This window comes from Pagrus pagrus, assembly GCF_965226575.1.
Source record: "Pagrus pagrus genome assembly, chromosome: 24".
Lineage (NCBI taxonomy): Eukaryota > Metazoa > Chordata > Actinopteri > Spariformes > Sparidae > Pagrus > Pagrus pagrus.
Genome location: NC_140206.1, coordinates 9,573,638 through 9,591,323, shown reverse-complemented (window position 1 = coordinate 9,591,323; position 17,686 = coordinate 9,573,638). Strand labels below are relative to the sequence as shown.

The 17,686-nt window shown below is 43.1% G+C and overlaps 1 protein-coding gene across 4 annotated transcripts in view; it reads left to right on the top strand.

Moving 5' to 3' along the window:
* The window catches only part of LOC311253417 (voltage-gated inwardly rectifying potassium channel KCNH7-like), a 69,203-nt gene that overhangs the window by 41,957 nt on the left and 9,560 nt on the right, over positions 1-17,686 (top strand). For 3 of the 4 annotated variants that reach the window (XM_084347364.1, XM_084347363.1, XM_084347361.1), the window contains 7 exons: positions 1,612-2,037; positions 8,163-8,394; positions 8,831-8,998; positions 9,357-9,556; positions 11,941-12,193; positions 14,976-15,181; positions 16,306-16,387. In XM_084347364.1, the coding sequence (XP_084203490.1) occupies positions 1,612-2,037; positions 8,163-8,394; positions 8,831-8,998; positions 9,357-9,556; positions 11,941-12,193; positions 14,976-15,181; positions 16,306-16,387 (1,567 nt within the window). The remainder of the gene's footprint in view (positions 1-1,611; positions 2,038-8,162; positions 8,395-8,830; positions 8,999-9,356; positions 9,557-11,940; positions 12,194-14,975; positions 15,182-16,305; positions 16,388-17,686) is intronic. The other variant, XM_084347362.1, reaches the window with a different exon arrangement.

Here is a 17,686-nt window from a genome sequence, read left to right as displayed (position 1 = left end):
TCAATTGAAGAACGCATAAATCGAAGCACAGTTATTGGAAAGTCAACAGCGATGACGCTTTCTGTCGTGATTGTAATGAAACAAGTGGCAGCCCGTTGAATAATTCACCACACATTCCCTTTGTCTGTCCGCTGGTTTCTGATCGATCTCAAAGGTTATCCCATATCAGAGGGTAAAAGCGCTTGACCCTCGCCATCACACCGAGGGCAGGAGTTTCTAATAACCGATTCAATTATTAACACTTCAGCTTTTTCTCGTGCAATACATCATCCTGCTGCCCCCCAGTCGTCTCCTCTCTATCAGAGAGGTTATGAAGGTGACCAGGGCAGAGATAAGGCGACACGCAGGCGGTGATGGATGCCAAAATAGAGCCATTTGAGGCTCTTCTGCTCTGTTTTATTCTCTCGCTCACTCATACACAGTAATTGTCTCTCCGCCCTTGCAGCTCATGTACTCTACCTGCCTCTCTCTCTTTGCATTCCTCCTTAGAGCTACAATAATCAGTGGTGAAAGCCATGGCCTGAAAATTCCTGGCTATTGAAGTGTCAGACACTTAGATGAATGGATGTATCCTCTGCCCGCACCTATAATTACCTGCAAGTCATCGAGGCTCTTATCCGAAATGGTCCATGACGCTGCTGTAATATTGATGTTAAAAGCTATTCGGGTATATATGGTAACTGCAATAACACCGATAATGATAGTGACATTCTGGCTCGCTGGAATGGATCGTAGCTCCGTCCTCAATGCAAAACATTGTTCGGATTTTATGCGTGCTTGTTTTTTGAAGGTGATTGTAGATAATTCATGCACATTTTTTTTGTCTTTGTTTGTATTTTCCTCTGAAACCCTTTGATTTTCTGTTCTCATGCAAAGTTATGCACACAGTAGCAGTCTTTGGACTTTCTCAAACTTATTACACCATGGCTCTAAACCAGCCTGCTCCTGTATGGATTATGTGAAATATTTTTAATGCATAGTTTAAATTTCAAATTATTAGACTAGAAGCGTTTTTTAAAGTCATCCTTCACTTAACACATGAATGATTTATTACGAGAGTGGGGATTTCATGCCTCAAGTACTCTGCTCGTACAAGATTTTAGTCAGGAGATAATGTTGAGCTACATTAGGTTTGTACAGTATGTACAGCGTGTACAGTCTTAGAGCTGAAGTTCAGCTCCTACAGCCAGATTACTCACATATCAACAAACATGACCTTTACTTGACCTAATCTTCAGTCATATGTCAAAGTGCAGTTCTACATACCAGCACGCACAACAATGTAAAGGCACGGAGACGCTAATGCATGTTGACTTAGATTTAACTGTATTTACATTTTACTGAATTTAGCCTATTTCCTTGAACCACAAGGCATATTTAAGATTCCTCTGCTGTTCTTCAGCCTAAACTCATTTAAATGGGAAATTTTTCATATTATTTTCACATTATTTTTCTTGCTGCGGCACCTTAATTCACCCTCTGTCTGAACGCTCCATTTTAGCTCCTGTCTAAGCCCAGCCTTCTCTGATTGGTCAGCTCTCACAGGCCTGAGCAGACACCAGCGACTATGTGTCTGTATCTGTAAAATAAATCCTCTGTCTTCTTCCTCAGGTTCTTTCTCTGGGTGCAGACGTGCTGCCTGAGTACAAGCTCCAAACACCACGCATGGACAAGTGGACCATCCTCCACTACAGTCCCTTCAAAGCAGTGTGGGACTGGCTGATCCTGCTGCTGGTCATCTACACGGCCATTTTCACCCCCTACTCTGCTGCCTTCCTCCTCAACGACATCGAGGAGCAGAGGAGGCGGGAGTGCGGCTACTCCTGCTCTCCCCTCAACGTGGTGGATCTCATCGTGGACATTATGTTCATCGTGGACATCCTCATCAACTTCAGGACCACGTACGTCAACGCCAACGAGGAGGTGGTCAGCCACCCGGGCAAGATCGCCATCCACTACTTTAAAGGCTGGTTCCTCATAGACATGGTGGCCGCCATCCCATTTGACCTGCTCATCTTCGGCTCAGGATCAGATGAGGTGAGAGGGCGGTGATCAGAGGGGGGGTAGTGATGCAGTGATTCTGAGGGAGGCTGTTCCAATCAGTCGACAAATCAATCAGCCTGTCCATCATTTGGATTTTCTTACAAGAGAAGCTCTTCTGGGGGGCAGAAATAGAAAAGGATAAATAAATTTAACGTTTATATGCAGCGCTTTACTGAAAAAACGTACACAGTATACAGCTGAATCATATTAGCTTTTTATGCACACGTGATTCAAGATCAATCTAATTACCATTATACATACAGATTGTGCAACAAAACGAAAGTTGTAGTCATGATACTCATGATACTTAAAACCATAAATATCACTATAAATAGATGATTGAATAATAAATAGATCATAAAAAAGGGCAGAGATAATAATGTGCATTTTTCCCAATTATTGACATTTTTATAGACTAAATAAATTTTAAACGTGCAGAAATAACAATCTGTGAATAAAATAGTGTCCTGCTTAATCTTCGTATCACTGCATAAACGTGATCCTGGGAATGATCCACAAATGAATGAGATGTTTTGGATGGAGATGTAGAGGGAGGACTGGCAGGAACGGACATCCCGAGGGAGTTATTAGCAGAGAGATGAGTTTTAATTGGTCTTCATTCTTTAATGGAACTGTGTGAACTGTTTTCAACTTGTCAGCATCCAACACGCCTGTTGATTAGGAGTAGAAACGGTAGAGTCATTCATTATAACAGCATGTTTGATGTGGACACAAGCACAGGAGTCTCTGTGGTTGTTTTGCAACAGTCTGGAGCTTGTTGAGCTGCAGACTGCGTAAATGTGGCTCCACATTAGGGCTGAGCTGAAAAACGTATCCGAACATTTTTCACATCAGTCGATACTGATGCATATTTTGTAAGACCAGGGGAAATAATGCTGGATTTAACCATTTTATTTTGAAATCGAACTTTCTATCACACAATTTTCTTCTTGCCATCGGTGAAGTGGCTCTCGTTTTATCACCCAGACCTACTTGACATTGTGCAGTATCACTCCAGTTGGAGACTGCAGATGGAACAGATACCTGGTGCCTTCAGATGCTGTAAAGAGAGTCAGCAGAGAAGAGGATCGGCCTCAGTAATCACTCAATCGTTATTCTGTCTGGCTGGCATCAATACGATAATTGGTAGATATAAATCATGTTGTAATAACTACTTTGGCTACATGCATTTCAATACTTCTTCTAAGACTTCAACTTTCTTTACAGATTGAGCCCCTCCTCGGTCACTCCTGTGTCGTGACGTAAGGCTGCAGCTCCGGCAGTCATGTTTCCGAACAGCTTTCCTCAAATGTTTAGACCGCTAAACCAATCTGACGCTTGGCTGTCACATCTGCTTCCCTCTGCTCTGTCTTCATCAGAGCCAGGCTGGAAAGGCCCAGGGCGATCAAAATGAGTTAAAAAGGTCTCCGCCTCCCTAACCACTCCGCCTGTGAGGAACTATTTAGCTCATGTACGACACCTCTCGCTTTAGTTTTGAAAAGCGTGCAGGGGAGAAGCGCTCAATCCGCTAAAATGTGCCAGATGCCAGGATTTGTTATGCAACAACTCCAAACACGCACAAAACGCTCCAGATTGATGTGTGTGTTGACAATGAGGCCCCCCCGCTGTGGTCGGCTGGTTTGCAGAGTCATTATTTACCATTAGGTGTGTGTTGCTGTGAGGGAGTCTGTGGCTAGAGGCTGGCAGTGAGTGGCAGGTGGGGAAAAAAGAGCAGACAGCTGAGTGCGATGTATGTCCTCGTCATACAGCTAGATGACTGGTGCAGCGACAGAATGTGTGTTCCCGTTACAGCTCGTGTCCAAAGCACACAGTGACAGGATGAGTAGAATGACAGCACGTTGTATTTTTAGCTCCTCCAATCAGCAGCAGAAACTGAAAATAACACATCCATGTCCAGTTTTAGCTCCTGTCTTTAAGGTTATTTTAGCTCTTCATGCAGAGACGAGGGCTATTTTTAGACATAATCTCGTGCACCTTAGTTGCCTGGAAACCATCACCGACAATATGTTAAGTTTTTCTTTTTTTTTTTTTTTTTTCTGATTTCACTGGAAACATGGCAGGTTGAAATCTCCCGTGAGAGGTGCAGGATTTCAGCTGAGCACGAGAAGCTGAATTTCCCTACAGAACTCATTTGAGCTCCTCCATCATTTTCATATCGACGTCCTGTTGTGATAAGATGAGATTTGCCTATTATGTCCGCACTCACGTGTATATAGTGTTCAAATTTGAGGTAATTGCAAATTATAGAGGCGAGTGTGCTCTGAGCCAGAATTCAAATATTATTTTTGCTTTATTCCTGGGCAGGGTAGAGTTCGCCTGTGTACATAAACAAGTGCAGAAAATAGCTCTGAACTCAAAACTTACCCAAAACGTCTTAGGGCATGGGTGATTTTACTTTAATATGAGTAGATTTTTTGCTTCAGTAGTCTCAGACTCTCTTAGCTCAGTGTGAATTACCATAAACAGTCCGCAGCGTCAGGCTTTTATTTGTTTTCAATGAAGCAGTTCCACAAAGTGAATCATTTCAATGATTACCAGCGATTGGGTCTCATCTTCGGGCGAGAGGTTTTTATGCTCCCGAATGTTAAATTTGAGCTTAAAGTGAACCAAAAGCTCTTTATCTATATACATTTCCATGCAACTTAAACAAGATTGTGTCTGTATTTGTTTTTGTCAGATTGTAAAACGTACATTGCCGTACAGAAATGTTCTCCATCTCCTATTATGCAGCAAAAACCTGCAGCAACGTCTGTGCTAAACAAAGCAGAAAGAGGAGGCAGGTTCACTGTAACAAGCAGCCCCCACAGTCTCACTTGTGCCCTGCTGAAACTGTGTTCTCAGTCAGAAGAGACACAGAAAATTACATTCTTTCTGCTCAGACAATCGTGCAGCTGTACACAGCACGTTTTCTTTGTAGATTAGATGAATAAGCAAAACAATATTGTTGACTTGCTCTGTGACCTGTGCAGCTGGAGTGTATGAAGCGGATATTGTTAAATCAATATGTTCATATTAACGATGAATCACATGACTACATTGAGGTGAAAGGTGTCGCGCGCTGTGATGAACCCGCAAACTCTGCACATCGCCTCGGCTCTATGGAGCCTTTTCAGCATCTTTCCGTTCAGTCTTTTTGTTTTACAACTTTACTGCCTTGGTTTAGTCTCTCTGCTCTTGTTTGTTGATGTTCGCTGCCACAGCAGGCTGCTGTTTTCAGTGAAAAAGCTCAGCAGCAGAACGAGACAATTACAGACTAGCCGGTGAACATGAGTGGCGAAAGAGCCACATATTTCCCTCAGGAGTTTGTGGGGAGCCGAACAGGGCTAAAAGTAGAGCAAATATTAGACTTGCATTCACAGGTGGGGCACAAACACGACTCCAAATGAATGCTAATGTTGCTCCGTACAACTGCTGGATGTGTAAATAGGCAACTGTTTGCTAACAACTTAAAGGACCACTGTGTAGGATTTAGTGGCATCTAGCAGTAAGGTTGCAGTCTCATCCACTTCCCGACAATGGCCTTCTGTAGGGCCAGTGATTGTTTTTCTCTATTCTTGGCTACTTGGCAGTGCAACATGGCGGACTCCCTGGAAGAGGCCCTGCTTGGATGGAAGTCAGGTGAAGTTTCATAGTCCACAAAACATTTCTGGAGCTTCACAGCAACACAGCGTTGCATAATTCTCTAAAAACACTTGAAGTCAATGGGCACTTGCTTAAAAACGTAAAAAAACACTACCAAAATACAAACAAAATGGCTCCATAACGCTTAATCTAAGTCTCCGGAAGCCCTGAGATCCCAAATTGATTTAAAAAGACGTTATCTACACCCAAGATCATCCAACGACGCTAATGCTTTTAGCTTGTGAGTAATTTCATATGAGCATGTTGTGTACAAAGTCAGAGGGTTACATCGCAGCCTTGATTGACTCTTGGTGTTTTAAAGTGGCCAGGCGAGCCTAGAAAACCACAGTGGCAGATGGCCAGAGGGATATTCGGCGGATATGTTTTATACAGCTGGTTGCTAATGGGAGCTTTAGCTTCGCTCCTCAGCCCCAAACGCCTCGGACTTACTGTAAGCCCAGATTTTAATCAACATTACACTGTGTGGCCACATCATACGGCGCGTGCTGTGTCATCTGTGCAGGTCACTCAGCTGCACTACACCTAAGGCAGTGCACGCTCACAGGCGGCGTTCACTGGATAATTTAGGGCTCATCTGTTTCTGTATATGATTCATTCACTGTTCGCTCAGTTGTCAGCGAAAGGGCGCGCTGGCCCGACGCACAGCGGTGAATGATGGCAGTGATTTAGGGGTGAGATTGGGAGGACGGAGGCTCTTTAATGGACCCATCAGAAGCAGCTACAGCACTCTTCCTCACCATGACGGAGATGCACTCTCCCTCATGAATCATCTTCCTTCAAAAAAAAATAAAAATCAACCACCACCACCACCTTTCCTGCTTTTAGCACTTTGAATAACTCATGTCATGTTTACTCTCACCTGTACAAGGAGCCGAATAAGCAAGCAGAGACACGAGGAAGCACAATTACAGCAGGAGGACCATGGGTAATGATTTCCCTGAGGATATTAGGATAATTGTCAGGCGCGAAAGGGAGTGGTAGGACCCATTAGCGTTCTGGAAGTCTCACTTATTGTGTTTACAGATCGCGCGATGCTAATAGATCGGAACCTGTCACGGCTGTTTGCTAGACCCCTTCTACCCAACTCCCCCCTCCCATAGTCTGTGCGTTAAATCAGTCCAGCTCGAAAATTGAGTCTGGAGGATTAAAGTGCTTTGAATTAAACCGAACAGAAGGCAGTATTGTGTGTACATTGTAACGTATGCACGCGAGTTGCTTAGATGCTGGTGTCTCCCCATTGACTGGCTTCGACAAAGGCTCCGAGCTGCTGATGTTTATGCTTTTTTTTCGAGCTCATTTTTCCCATCGTCATATGCAGTTTCATCCTTGGCCAAATGAATGAGTCACCGAACTCGCTCGCTCTCTCTCATACGTTTATGTCCATGCCAGCCTGTTCCACTAAAAGCCAGTTCAAAACAGACTTTCATGATGTGCGGAGCCACGGGCGGCCCTGTCTAAGTCGGTGAGGTTGTGTTGACACTGAGGGATGCTGAGACCTTGAGAGATCTGTTTACAGCATCAGGAATGATCCACTGTCTCGCCTGTGTGTCTGGTACTGTATGTGCAGTGTGCGAATAAGATTAAGTATTCCTAAGCTACGTATGTTTTTGAATCTCTAATCCCGAGCTGACCCTGACCCCAACCCTTGACTCTGAGAGAGGACAAACAACTTGTTCACTTTGATTGCAGGGAAAAGGTTTGTTAGAAGTGTCAAGTTATATATTAAATGGCAATAACTGCTAATTTAGTTCAAATATTTGGTTTTTAATATAGAAGAGAAGAGTTCCAGCATCATTTGTTAATAATTTACAAGGCTGGTTGAGAGTAACTAAGTACATTTACTCAAGAACTGTGCTTAAACTGGCAATAGACACCAATGCTGATTGCACAATGTAATGGCTATAGACTAACGACAGCATCTGCATTTAGATTTGCTCCATATAATCCTCACTTTGACAATGCACCTCTGTCTGGCACTGGCCTCTGGTGTTGCCTTTTACTTTCCTTTGGGCTCTGTGATGTCTATTAATGAAACGTTTCCCCGTTATATTTCTGGTGGTATATTTAATAATTGACAAATGATCCAGTGTTTAGTTTTTCCCTCTGTTCCTTCCCTTTAATCATCTTCCGACACTTTGAAGGGGCCTGATCCTTGGATTAAACTACCTACTGTAACTGCATACAAAGTGGTTAGTATGCACCTATCCACCTTGAGCAGCGACAACATTAAAATCCTGCTTACACACTGATGCATCAGTGTTTACAATTTAATAATGTATGATATAACAACATGAGTCACAGGGGAGACCTTACTACAGAATGAGTTTTTGATACTTTAAGTACATTTAGTTCACAACACAAATAGTCTGGTGTAAGCAGGGACAACAGCAGGTGATTGCTCATATTAAGATCCGCACATCTAAATCCTGTGTACTTCTGTTTGTTTTTCGCCTCAGACCACCACTCTGATTGGCCTGCTAAAGACGGCCCGTCTCCTACGGCTGGTACGAGTCGCCCGTAAGCTGGACCGGTATTCAGAGTACGGTGCTGCCGTCCTCATGCTGCTAATGTGCATCTTTGCCCTCATCGCCCACTGGTTGGCCTGCATCTGGTACGCCATTGGCAACGTGGAGAAGCCTTACCTGGAGCATAAGATTGGCTGGCTGGACAACCTGGGCGTGTCGATAGGTGATCTTTCTTGTTTTCTGTTCTAGTTTTACGCTTTAAGGACACATGTATATGGAGTCTGATTGTATGTAAGCTTATGAGAAAATTACCCTACTTCTCACTTGATTTATTGCATCAGCAAACAATTTCATAATGAGTTTATGGTCTGAATCGCTATTGTCAAGTCTTCTTCAATCAAGCATGATGTTCATTTTGTAAATTATTGTTCCATTTAGAGTAAAATAGACTGTAAAGTAAGGTATGCTTTAGAAGGTGGCTGCCTTTTGATTGATAAGTCACTACCAGCTCATTGAAATATGATCACCTCTGGCTCTGAAAACCAGGATGGCGAAGGCTGTAATGCCAAACTCGAGACTTTAAAATGGTCGTACAGGGGAGGTTTTAGTTGTGCCAAACACAAGTTTTTCTACCGTTGTGTTATTTTTATTCATTGTAGGAAAAAAGTACAACTACAGCGACCCCAGCTCAGGCCCCTCCATCAAAGATAAGTACGTCACGGCGCTCTACTTCACCTTCAGCAGTCTGACCAGTGTGGGCTTTGGGAACGTCTCCCCCAACACCAACTCTGAGAAGATTTTCTCCATCTGTGTCATGCTCATTGGATGTGAGTGACAGCTGAGTCACAGTACATACAGTTCTTTAATCCTGCTATTACTGAAACCATCTGTAAGGTTGCAGCTATTGCATATTTTAAACCAGACATTTTATAAGACGAATGCACTGATACAAACCATTCACACTCACTCAATAAGTAAATATTGAATTCTGAATGCTCTTTTATTGCCTCCTTTTTTAACACAATTGTGATTTAATGGGTTCCCATTGCATGAAAGCCCCGGGTAGGTCTTTCCCTGAGAAAACCCTGACACACAGGCAGCAGCAGTGGTTTATTTGGTAGGTACAGTGCACGAGCAGCCTCAGCCGCCATGCCTCATCGGTCACCTGTCTGGCTTCTCTCCCAGCTCTAATGTACGCCAGCATCTTTGGGAACGTGTCCGCCATCATCCAGAGGTTGTATTCAGGTACGGCCAGGTATCACCTCCAGATGCTGCGGGTCAAAGAGTTCATCCGCTTCCACCAGATCCCGAACCCGCTGAGGCAGAGGCTGGAGGAGTACTTCCAACACGCCTGGACGTACACCAATGGCATCGACATGAATATGGTACGAGAGAAAGTGTGTGCGTATCGGTGTGTCTTTGATTTGTCTCAGAATATTAAGTCTGTTGTTGTGTCTTCTGTTGCTTCTTCTCTCTTTCCAATATCATTTTGTGCGACTTAAAACCATTTCTACCTAGTTTGCCTGTCCCCCCCCCCCCCGAAAAAAAATGCTCTTACCACATTGTGAAGCAATCTCGCTATGTCACTGGCATAGTATAATGTTTTCATCCCCGATTATACTGTGCAATGTTCAGTCATAGCCTCAAGTGAAACGAAAGCCACAGTTGCTTTAATGCAGACAGTAGCTGTGGCTTTCCTCATCATGATACTGTTCATGGTACTTATATAAGTTTGTCTTTTCCATGTCTGCCTCATGTCAAATGGAATGACCCCACCACTCTGGTAAGAGCAGGAGGTACATGTGTTAACCCAACTAATGTTGATATGAATGTTCCCCAGTGGTAGAGCTTCATCTAGCTGTTCCTGATACCAGTAGTGTTAGCTGTTAGCTTCATGTGCAGATAGTGTGAAAGAGTTAATATGTTTAATTACTGTCCCAACATGCATGTAAACGGAGGACATGTCCCCAGTGTCTTATCTGTACACACATGAACACATACTGTAAACACTTGCTGTGATGCCACATCATACATGGATTTACAGTATCTACTTGTGCATGCCAGTTCCCGCAGACGACGCCGAGTTTCTCGCAGGCCACATTAATTGTCCATTACCTTGCACGTGGCCCGGCCTCGAGGTCCCTCTTTGCATGAAATCTGTGTATTCAAACACAACCCCACGATATTCATCTGGTACCAGAGACAGAGTGAATCACGCCTGTGAGAGTGGGCACAGCCTCGCCGGGCGCTGCCAGGTTTCCCTCCCACTGTGGGAGGCTTGGCTGCACGCTCCGCGGTGGCACCTGCGCTTGCCAAATGTTGTTCAGTCTTTCCTTTCCAAATCTACTGATCAGTTGTTGTTCTGAGCAAACAAAAAAAGCCTATCAGAGCCAGGAAAAGAATCAGCTCAGGCTTCATTTCTTTTTTGCTCGTGTCATTAGCACATTGTATTTTATGTGTAAATGACAAAGATGAGAAATGTGTTTTTTTTCCTTGTTTCGACTTTCCCTTACATGTCCTCGAAGCCCTTCCCCCTTCGCCCTCCAGTGTCTGTTCAGGTGTCAGTGTTTGGAAATGTGGTCCCTCATAGTCAGTCCATGTTGTCCAGAGGTTGTTAGTTGTTTTGTCAGTGGTCACTGTATCTTTGTCTTTAAAGGGTAAGTGTGCTACATATTTTTATACATCAGAAAATCCTCATAGAAAATGTTAAATTTAATATTAAATATTTTTCTATTGTATTTTCAACAGTTTCCCAGGCTAACATGGATGAGTCGGAATGCTTGACCGATCAACATTTGTAAAATGTTTTATTTTTTTTACATTTTTTTTTTTAATGAAAAGCAGATAATGCTTCAGAGTAGACGTGTGGAGATGTCCCGGTATCAACGATAACTTTGCAGTGTTGGGCAAGTTACTCAGGAAGTGTGATAAGTTACTCTTTACTGATTTACTTTTTCAAAAGTAATAATATTACTTTACTTATTACTTGGTATCAGAAGTAATAAGTTACGTTACTCATTATGTAACTTTTACTCAGGTAACACCTCCTCAACCCACAAAGCAACGAGCTTCTTTACATCTTGTCATGTCATGACTTGTCATATTGTGATATCCTTTTCACAATTTATTAAGTGTAATTGTTCTTTTTGTAAACTTTTGAACAGTAATGTTACAGACTCTCTCTCCACTTCCTATACTCGAATCACGAGTGTCATTTATTTGCCTAAAAGAGACAAAAAAAACACAGTAAACAGTAAAAGATTAATTTGACATATTTTTTTTGCAGATTTTTTTTAGGGATGTTTCAATTTTGACATTATGATCATCACTGTTGGTCTTGAGTATACCAGGTTATGGTTCATAGAGTAGTTTCATCATGAAGAAAGTGACACTTAAAAACCTACAAAGTCCCACAGAGAGAAGACACAATGAAATGTTTCGGGTTTGTGCTGTCGTTTATCTGCAGCTTCTCAGTCTCTGTTCTGTCTCGTCTCTCGTCTGCTGCTGAAGCTCTCGGAGAATCGCAGCTCTGTGTAGAAGGACATTGCAGGCTATTTCTGCTGCAGCGTGTAATAGGTTTTGAGAAGAAGGAAGGAACACAAGTGGCAATTGTATCAAATTTCTCTGGAAATCTGCTCAATTTGACCCGAAAATTCACCCACCGAATCCAAAATTCAACACACATAATCTCTGCACAAGAAAACAAACTCTACTTCCACATCCCATCTGACCACAATCATGTCTGCTTTGACCCGTGTTTCGCTCTCAGGTCCTGAAGGGTTTCCCAGAGTGCCTGCAGGCGGATATCTGCCTCCACCTCAACAAGAACCTCCTCCAGGGCTGTAAGGCATTTCGCGGGGCCACTAAGGGCTGCCTCCGGGCCCTGGCCATGAGGTTCAAGACCACCCATGCGCCCCCTGGAGACACCTTAGTCCACGGCGGGGACGTGCTCACCGCGCTCTACTTTGTTTCCCGCGGCTCCATCGAGATCCTCAAAGATGATGTAGTAGTGGCCATCCTGGGTGGGTCTGCTTTTCACTTACATAACATTGTGATTCATTAGTTTGTTATGGATTAGTATGACCTCATGACTTCGTCAACATTAAACTATTTCACCTCTTCAAGTCACTGACCCATGGAGTTGCTTGTCGGCACTTTTGTATGCGCTAAGAAATCAATTGAGTTTTTTTTCCGAACCAGCAGAAATAAGAAGCATCAGGAAATTATGTCTCCTTCTACATGTAGTCTGGCAAAATGCTCATAACCTCTCACAGACACAAATATTATATCACATGCTTCTTTTCGGGGAACATTTACTTCCCCTTCTTATGTGATCATTTGAGCAATGAGATTAAACCTACTTAGTCATAAAATCTGTTTCTTAAATAATCAGCTTTCACACACATTCACTACATTATCTGAAATTCATATTCATTCCTGTACTGTGGATGTGTCCCACGCTGTGCTTATAAGCAGAGTAATCACAAGTTTGATATAATCTCAGCAAAATAAGCCACTTTGTGAATACATAATGTCTGTGTGCTGCTCGGGCTCACCAGGATAGGTAAATTGGCATTTGAGTAAATAACACCCAAACAACGCTACTGAGTGTGTCAATGTGCAGATACTGTGAAAGAGCTGGTTTGCAGACAGATGGTTGCAACAAACAACCTGAATTTCAGAGAAAACAGATTGGGAGATAGTTGGTGACATTTTGGGAAAAAGGCTGATTTTCTTTCTTGCCAAATTTGTAATGAAAGGATAGATGCTAAATATTAAGCTAAAGCCAGGAGAGGATATCTTCGGCTGACTTCCTGGAGTCACATTGCCAGGCAGCCAGCTAGATGTTCCCCCTGCTTCCAGTTTTTAAGATAAGCTGACCTGAGACAAAGACACCCTTCACCCTTTTACGAGACACCGTACCATTAAAAAGATTCTGAAGCCGTTATTTCAAGGTTAAAAAGTTACATAATGTTGCTTTAAAAGAGTGAATTGCATAAAAAATATCTAGTTTACCATGTCCGGGCCTCCTGACGTCCAAAGATGCATCTATAAATTGAGCTACTGTAAGCCAGGCACTTTACATACCTTCCACTACACACTCAGATATCTAAGAAGGCATCCAGTAGCTTGTCTGGCTGTAGATTATAAAGTCTGACGATGCAAGGAATGCCATCGCAGAGTTCAGTGTAAGCGCGCACACGTGTGATGTAGAAACTTGGTGACATTCATTTAGCGTTCATGAACACCGAATGTCTAAACATTTCTAATCAGCCCTGTCAGTCCTGTTGTTGAGCTCGTACGGAGCACAAAAAACGCTCCAGGAAGAAGAAGTCTGATCGTTCTGTCATTCCAGCCTGATTAGCTTTGCCTGAACTCGCCTCCATTAGCGTAGACGCGGGTGGGCCAACTAAATGAAGATGGCTCTGTTGTGCTGTGATATGGCTGGGTTGGCAGCTGAGATCCCTGTTGGGTATGTTGTAATAACTTACTTCAAAGAACATTGTGATTGCTGCCGCCTCACAGTCGTGCCTCAGATGATGGGAGAGGACAGGATAGAGTGGGGGAGGACACATGGTGGGACGAGGGTAACCGAGGATCTGTGGTGATGAAAAAAAAAAAAAAAAGAGAGCATGATTGCTTTCAAATAGAGATGGATGACAATAGAAGCAGGAAGGGATGGAGAGCTGAGCGAGTGGGCGGGGTAGAAGGAGAAGACAAGTGATGGGAGAGAAAGAAGATGAGAGTAAAGGAAAGAAGGCAGATTGAGGAATTCAGGAGAGAACCAGAGAGCCAGAGGGAGAAAGAGGGAAGTCAGCGAGAGCTTCGTGTGGTTGTCACTGCGGTGTGATGTAGCGCTCGACGAATGTAATCACAGTAAATCTCATCTCCAGCGGCCGGCAGGTGTATCCTACCGAGCCTTTTCTGCATTTGTTTCTCTTTTTAATGGCTGTTCTCATGCGGCCAATGAGGGTTGGAGAAAACCCGGTGACACAATAGGGTCACGATGAGCAAGAAGCATGGGAGCTGAAGTTGTAGGTTACACTCAACTCAGCACTTTTGCTCCGCTACAGCAAGAGAACTGCTGATTGCTCAGTTTTCTCACTACCATACCTACACACCACTGTCACATGATCGCGTATTACACTAGATTACACTACAAATGGATCAATTTTCAGTGCAGTCCCCATAATGTAATTTTTTAGCTCGCAAGCTCAAAAACAGCTTCTAGATTTAGCCTGTTAGCTCCTGTTTTATTTTACTTTTCAGCTGAAAAGTGAGAGGGCTGAGACTAAACCACTGTAACAAGTGACATTATGATACAAAAAGTAACATTACAAAATTAAAAATAAGATGGAATAAAAAGCGGCCTTAAATATTGCAAAAAGTGCCATAATCCCTGCCTTCGGACACGTCTCCACTGAAGCAGCACGGTAAACCCTGTGGCCCTCCCATGTAGGTCATTTCTCACCAAACAGAGGCAGGAATGTGTGGCCCATGTGACTTCATGCGGACTGACTGGCATTGTGTAAATCCTTTTTTAGATGACTCTGATGCCCTTTAGCTTCTTAACATTCTTCTCTACCAGGTGGCCCACCTCTTTATAGGTCATCACATACAGTACTGTCCTCTTATATACAGCTGACTCAAATAACGACCTCTAACGCACTTCTTCTGTGGATGAGGCCGAGAATAGATGAAGAGAAAAGCTTATGTCCTCAATTAGCTGAGAAGAGTCTGTTACTTACATTTGATTGCTTTCCTTCCGCCCTACCCCATCTCTCCCGCCTGTTTCTTCCTCAGGTAAGAACGACATTTTCGGCGAGATGATCCACCTCTTCGCCAAGCCGGGGAAATCCTGCGCGGACGTGCGGGCGCTGAGCTACTGCGACCTCCACACCATTCAAAGGGAGGAGATCCTGGAGGTGCTGGACATGTATCCAGAGTTCGCCGACCACTTCCTCACGAACCTGGAGCTGACCTTTGACCTCCGTGATGAAAACCCCAAGGTAATCCAAGCAACGGAGGCGCCACTGCTAATTCCAGGAAGCAGCAGCACGGATCGAAGGCCTTTATCTAAAGTCAGTCTGCTGTACTTTACAGTAAGAGAGCTCCGAGTAGAGACCATTAACTTAAATTAAACAATTTATTCTTTGTACAATATCTCTGTCCATTTCAATCCGAGGAATGACTTTTTTATTAACTCTCCTTAGTGCTTCAATTTATCCGTGGTTGTGGGAATAAAAGCACAAGGGCTAATTTAGACGTTTGCTGGGAGACAAGTGAGAGATACAGTAGAGAGTATTAGTCAAGCACTAAGGGTGGGGTGGACATGATGTAGGCTGTAATTGTGATGAATTGGGTGTACAGGGAAAGACGTTTAAGGCCTGAGGCATTACACGAATCCACATTAGTCAGTTGTTTTATTTATCTTTTAGAGCAGGAAGTGCACTTTGTGTTGGCCTTCTGTTATTTATTCAGAGAACTGGAAAGAAGAGACCGGAGAGGAGAGACACGAGATGGTTCTGGTAGGATTACATCAAAAACAGCAGAGACACGGTTCTCCGACAACACCAGCAGGATGTTATGTTCCTTAGTTAAGCCGTTAAGCTGCGCAGCCCGCCAGACAAACAAAAAGGAAAGCGAACAAACTAGCATGTACGTTTAGTTTTGCCAACTCGCCAGTAAAGTGTCTGGGTGTTTCATTAGTGCATCAAACTCCAACAAAACCTGACATCTTTCAGTACCACCAACTGATTGTGGGTGCTTCGTCATGCTTCTGTCTGACTCATTTCTCGGGCAGACACCATTATCTCTCCACACCAGCTGGACCCTGAGAGAGCAGCCACTTTTAATGACATCTCATTTGAGCAGATAGGAGCTTCTGAGCCCGCCCTAGCGCCTACAACGGCCAATGAGTGATCGCGTAGACAAGGAACACACTCTCTCTTCTCTCCTGAGCCACTTACATACCAGCCTCCGGATGATTGATGCATCATGTAGCCAATGAGATTTCAAATCCAGTAATATATAGTTTTTAAAGCCATAAACTCAGAAATTATGCAATTCTATGCAATCACCAGCAGAGTCGACCTCTCCGTTATCAATCTGATAATGTTTTGTCCTCCTACAGACGAGCACGCAAGGAACTGAGTCCAATGTGGACGACGTCAAGTGTCCAAGACGAGTGTCCTACAAAAGGAAATCCTCCACAGGTCAGCTTCAGGCACAACACGACACCTGCTCCTGTGCTTTAAAATCCTGAAACCATGTTCAACTTAAGACTAAAGACACTGCAGCACCATTTATTCAGCTGACTAACATCTCCGTCCCTCTGCAGCTTCATTAGACAAAAGAAGACCTCATGGGTAAAGCTCCACCCATCCTCCGTGCACAGGTGTAGGCAATGACTTCATTTCAGTGGGAGTGTGCACCATGGATTGACAAACATGTGAATTTACTGTTCAGACGATTGTTAAGGTCCTAACACAGAAATTCAACATTCAAAACACAACTCAGGTCAAATCATATGAAAAGTTTTTAATTTAATTAGAACAACAATGAAAGCTACAAATAATAAAACAGTAGTCTGATAAAGCAGGTCATATGATCAGTCGTCCTGCTGAACTCTTCGGTGTTTCACGCTCTATATGGACACATCAGTCCTTAAAATGTGACACTGCAGCGTTTGCTTCTTAATGCATATCAAGAATAAATCATAAACCACTGATTTTTATGTTAAAGGTTGGAAAGGAGGCTGCCCTGCAGAGAATTAATGAGCTCCAGTAATCTGATGTTAGAACCAATCAATCTGATGTGTGTTATTTTGTTGCAGACATTTGCACAGGATTAAATGAAGGTAAACACAGTGGAGGTCTGTGTGTAACACCACTGCGCTCTGGTAGATTCATCAACATGTGTGTCATGTTGCCTTCAGGTGTCTGCAGGGATTTAATGAACCAAAGAAGAAGCTTTTCATACAGCGCAGAACAAAAACCCCTGCCTTCATTTATAGATGCACGCAGACTGATGTACAGATGTCCTTGCTTTAACTACGTTAAACATGACCTTTAATGCCAATCGAAATAAGATAAATAAATAAAATGCATGCTTTGTTTCGAGACGGTTTAATTAAGATACATTGATTTCTCTAATTAGTGTAGTTTCATGTGATTTGTCTATAAAATCCACCAAATCCTCAAAAGGACTAAATGATGACATCAGAAACTGTCAAGTGTCCAAAGTCTGAATCAGATAATGAAACAATAATTTGATTAACCAATCAGTTGATTAAAAGAAAATTAATCTACAAGTAAAAATTAAAAAATATCCACTCATTCCACCCTCGACACAATGTGACACTGCTTTTATCTATTTTCTAGGATATTAAATGTGAAGCTGTCGCCCTGTGTACGGTGCATTTTTATTACTTGCACTTGACATTTTATAGATTCATTTAAGATTGATTTATAATCTGTGAGTACCTCCTCAGAAAATCAAATTGTAGACAGTAT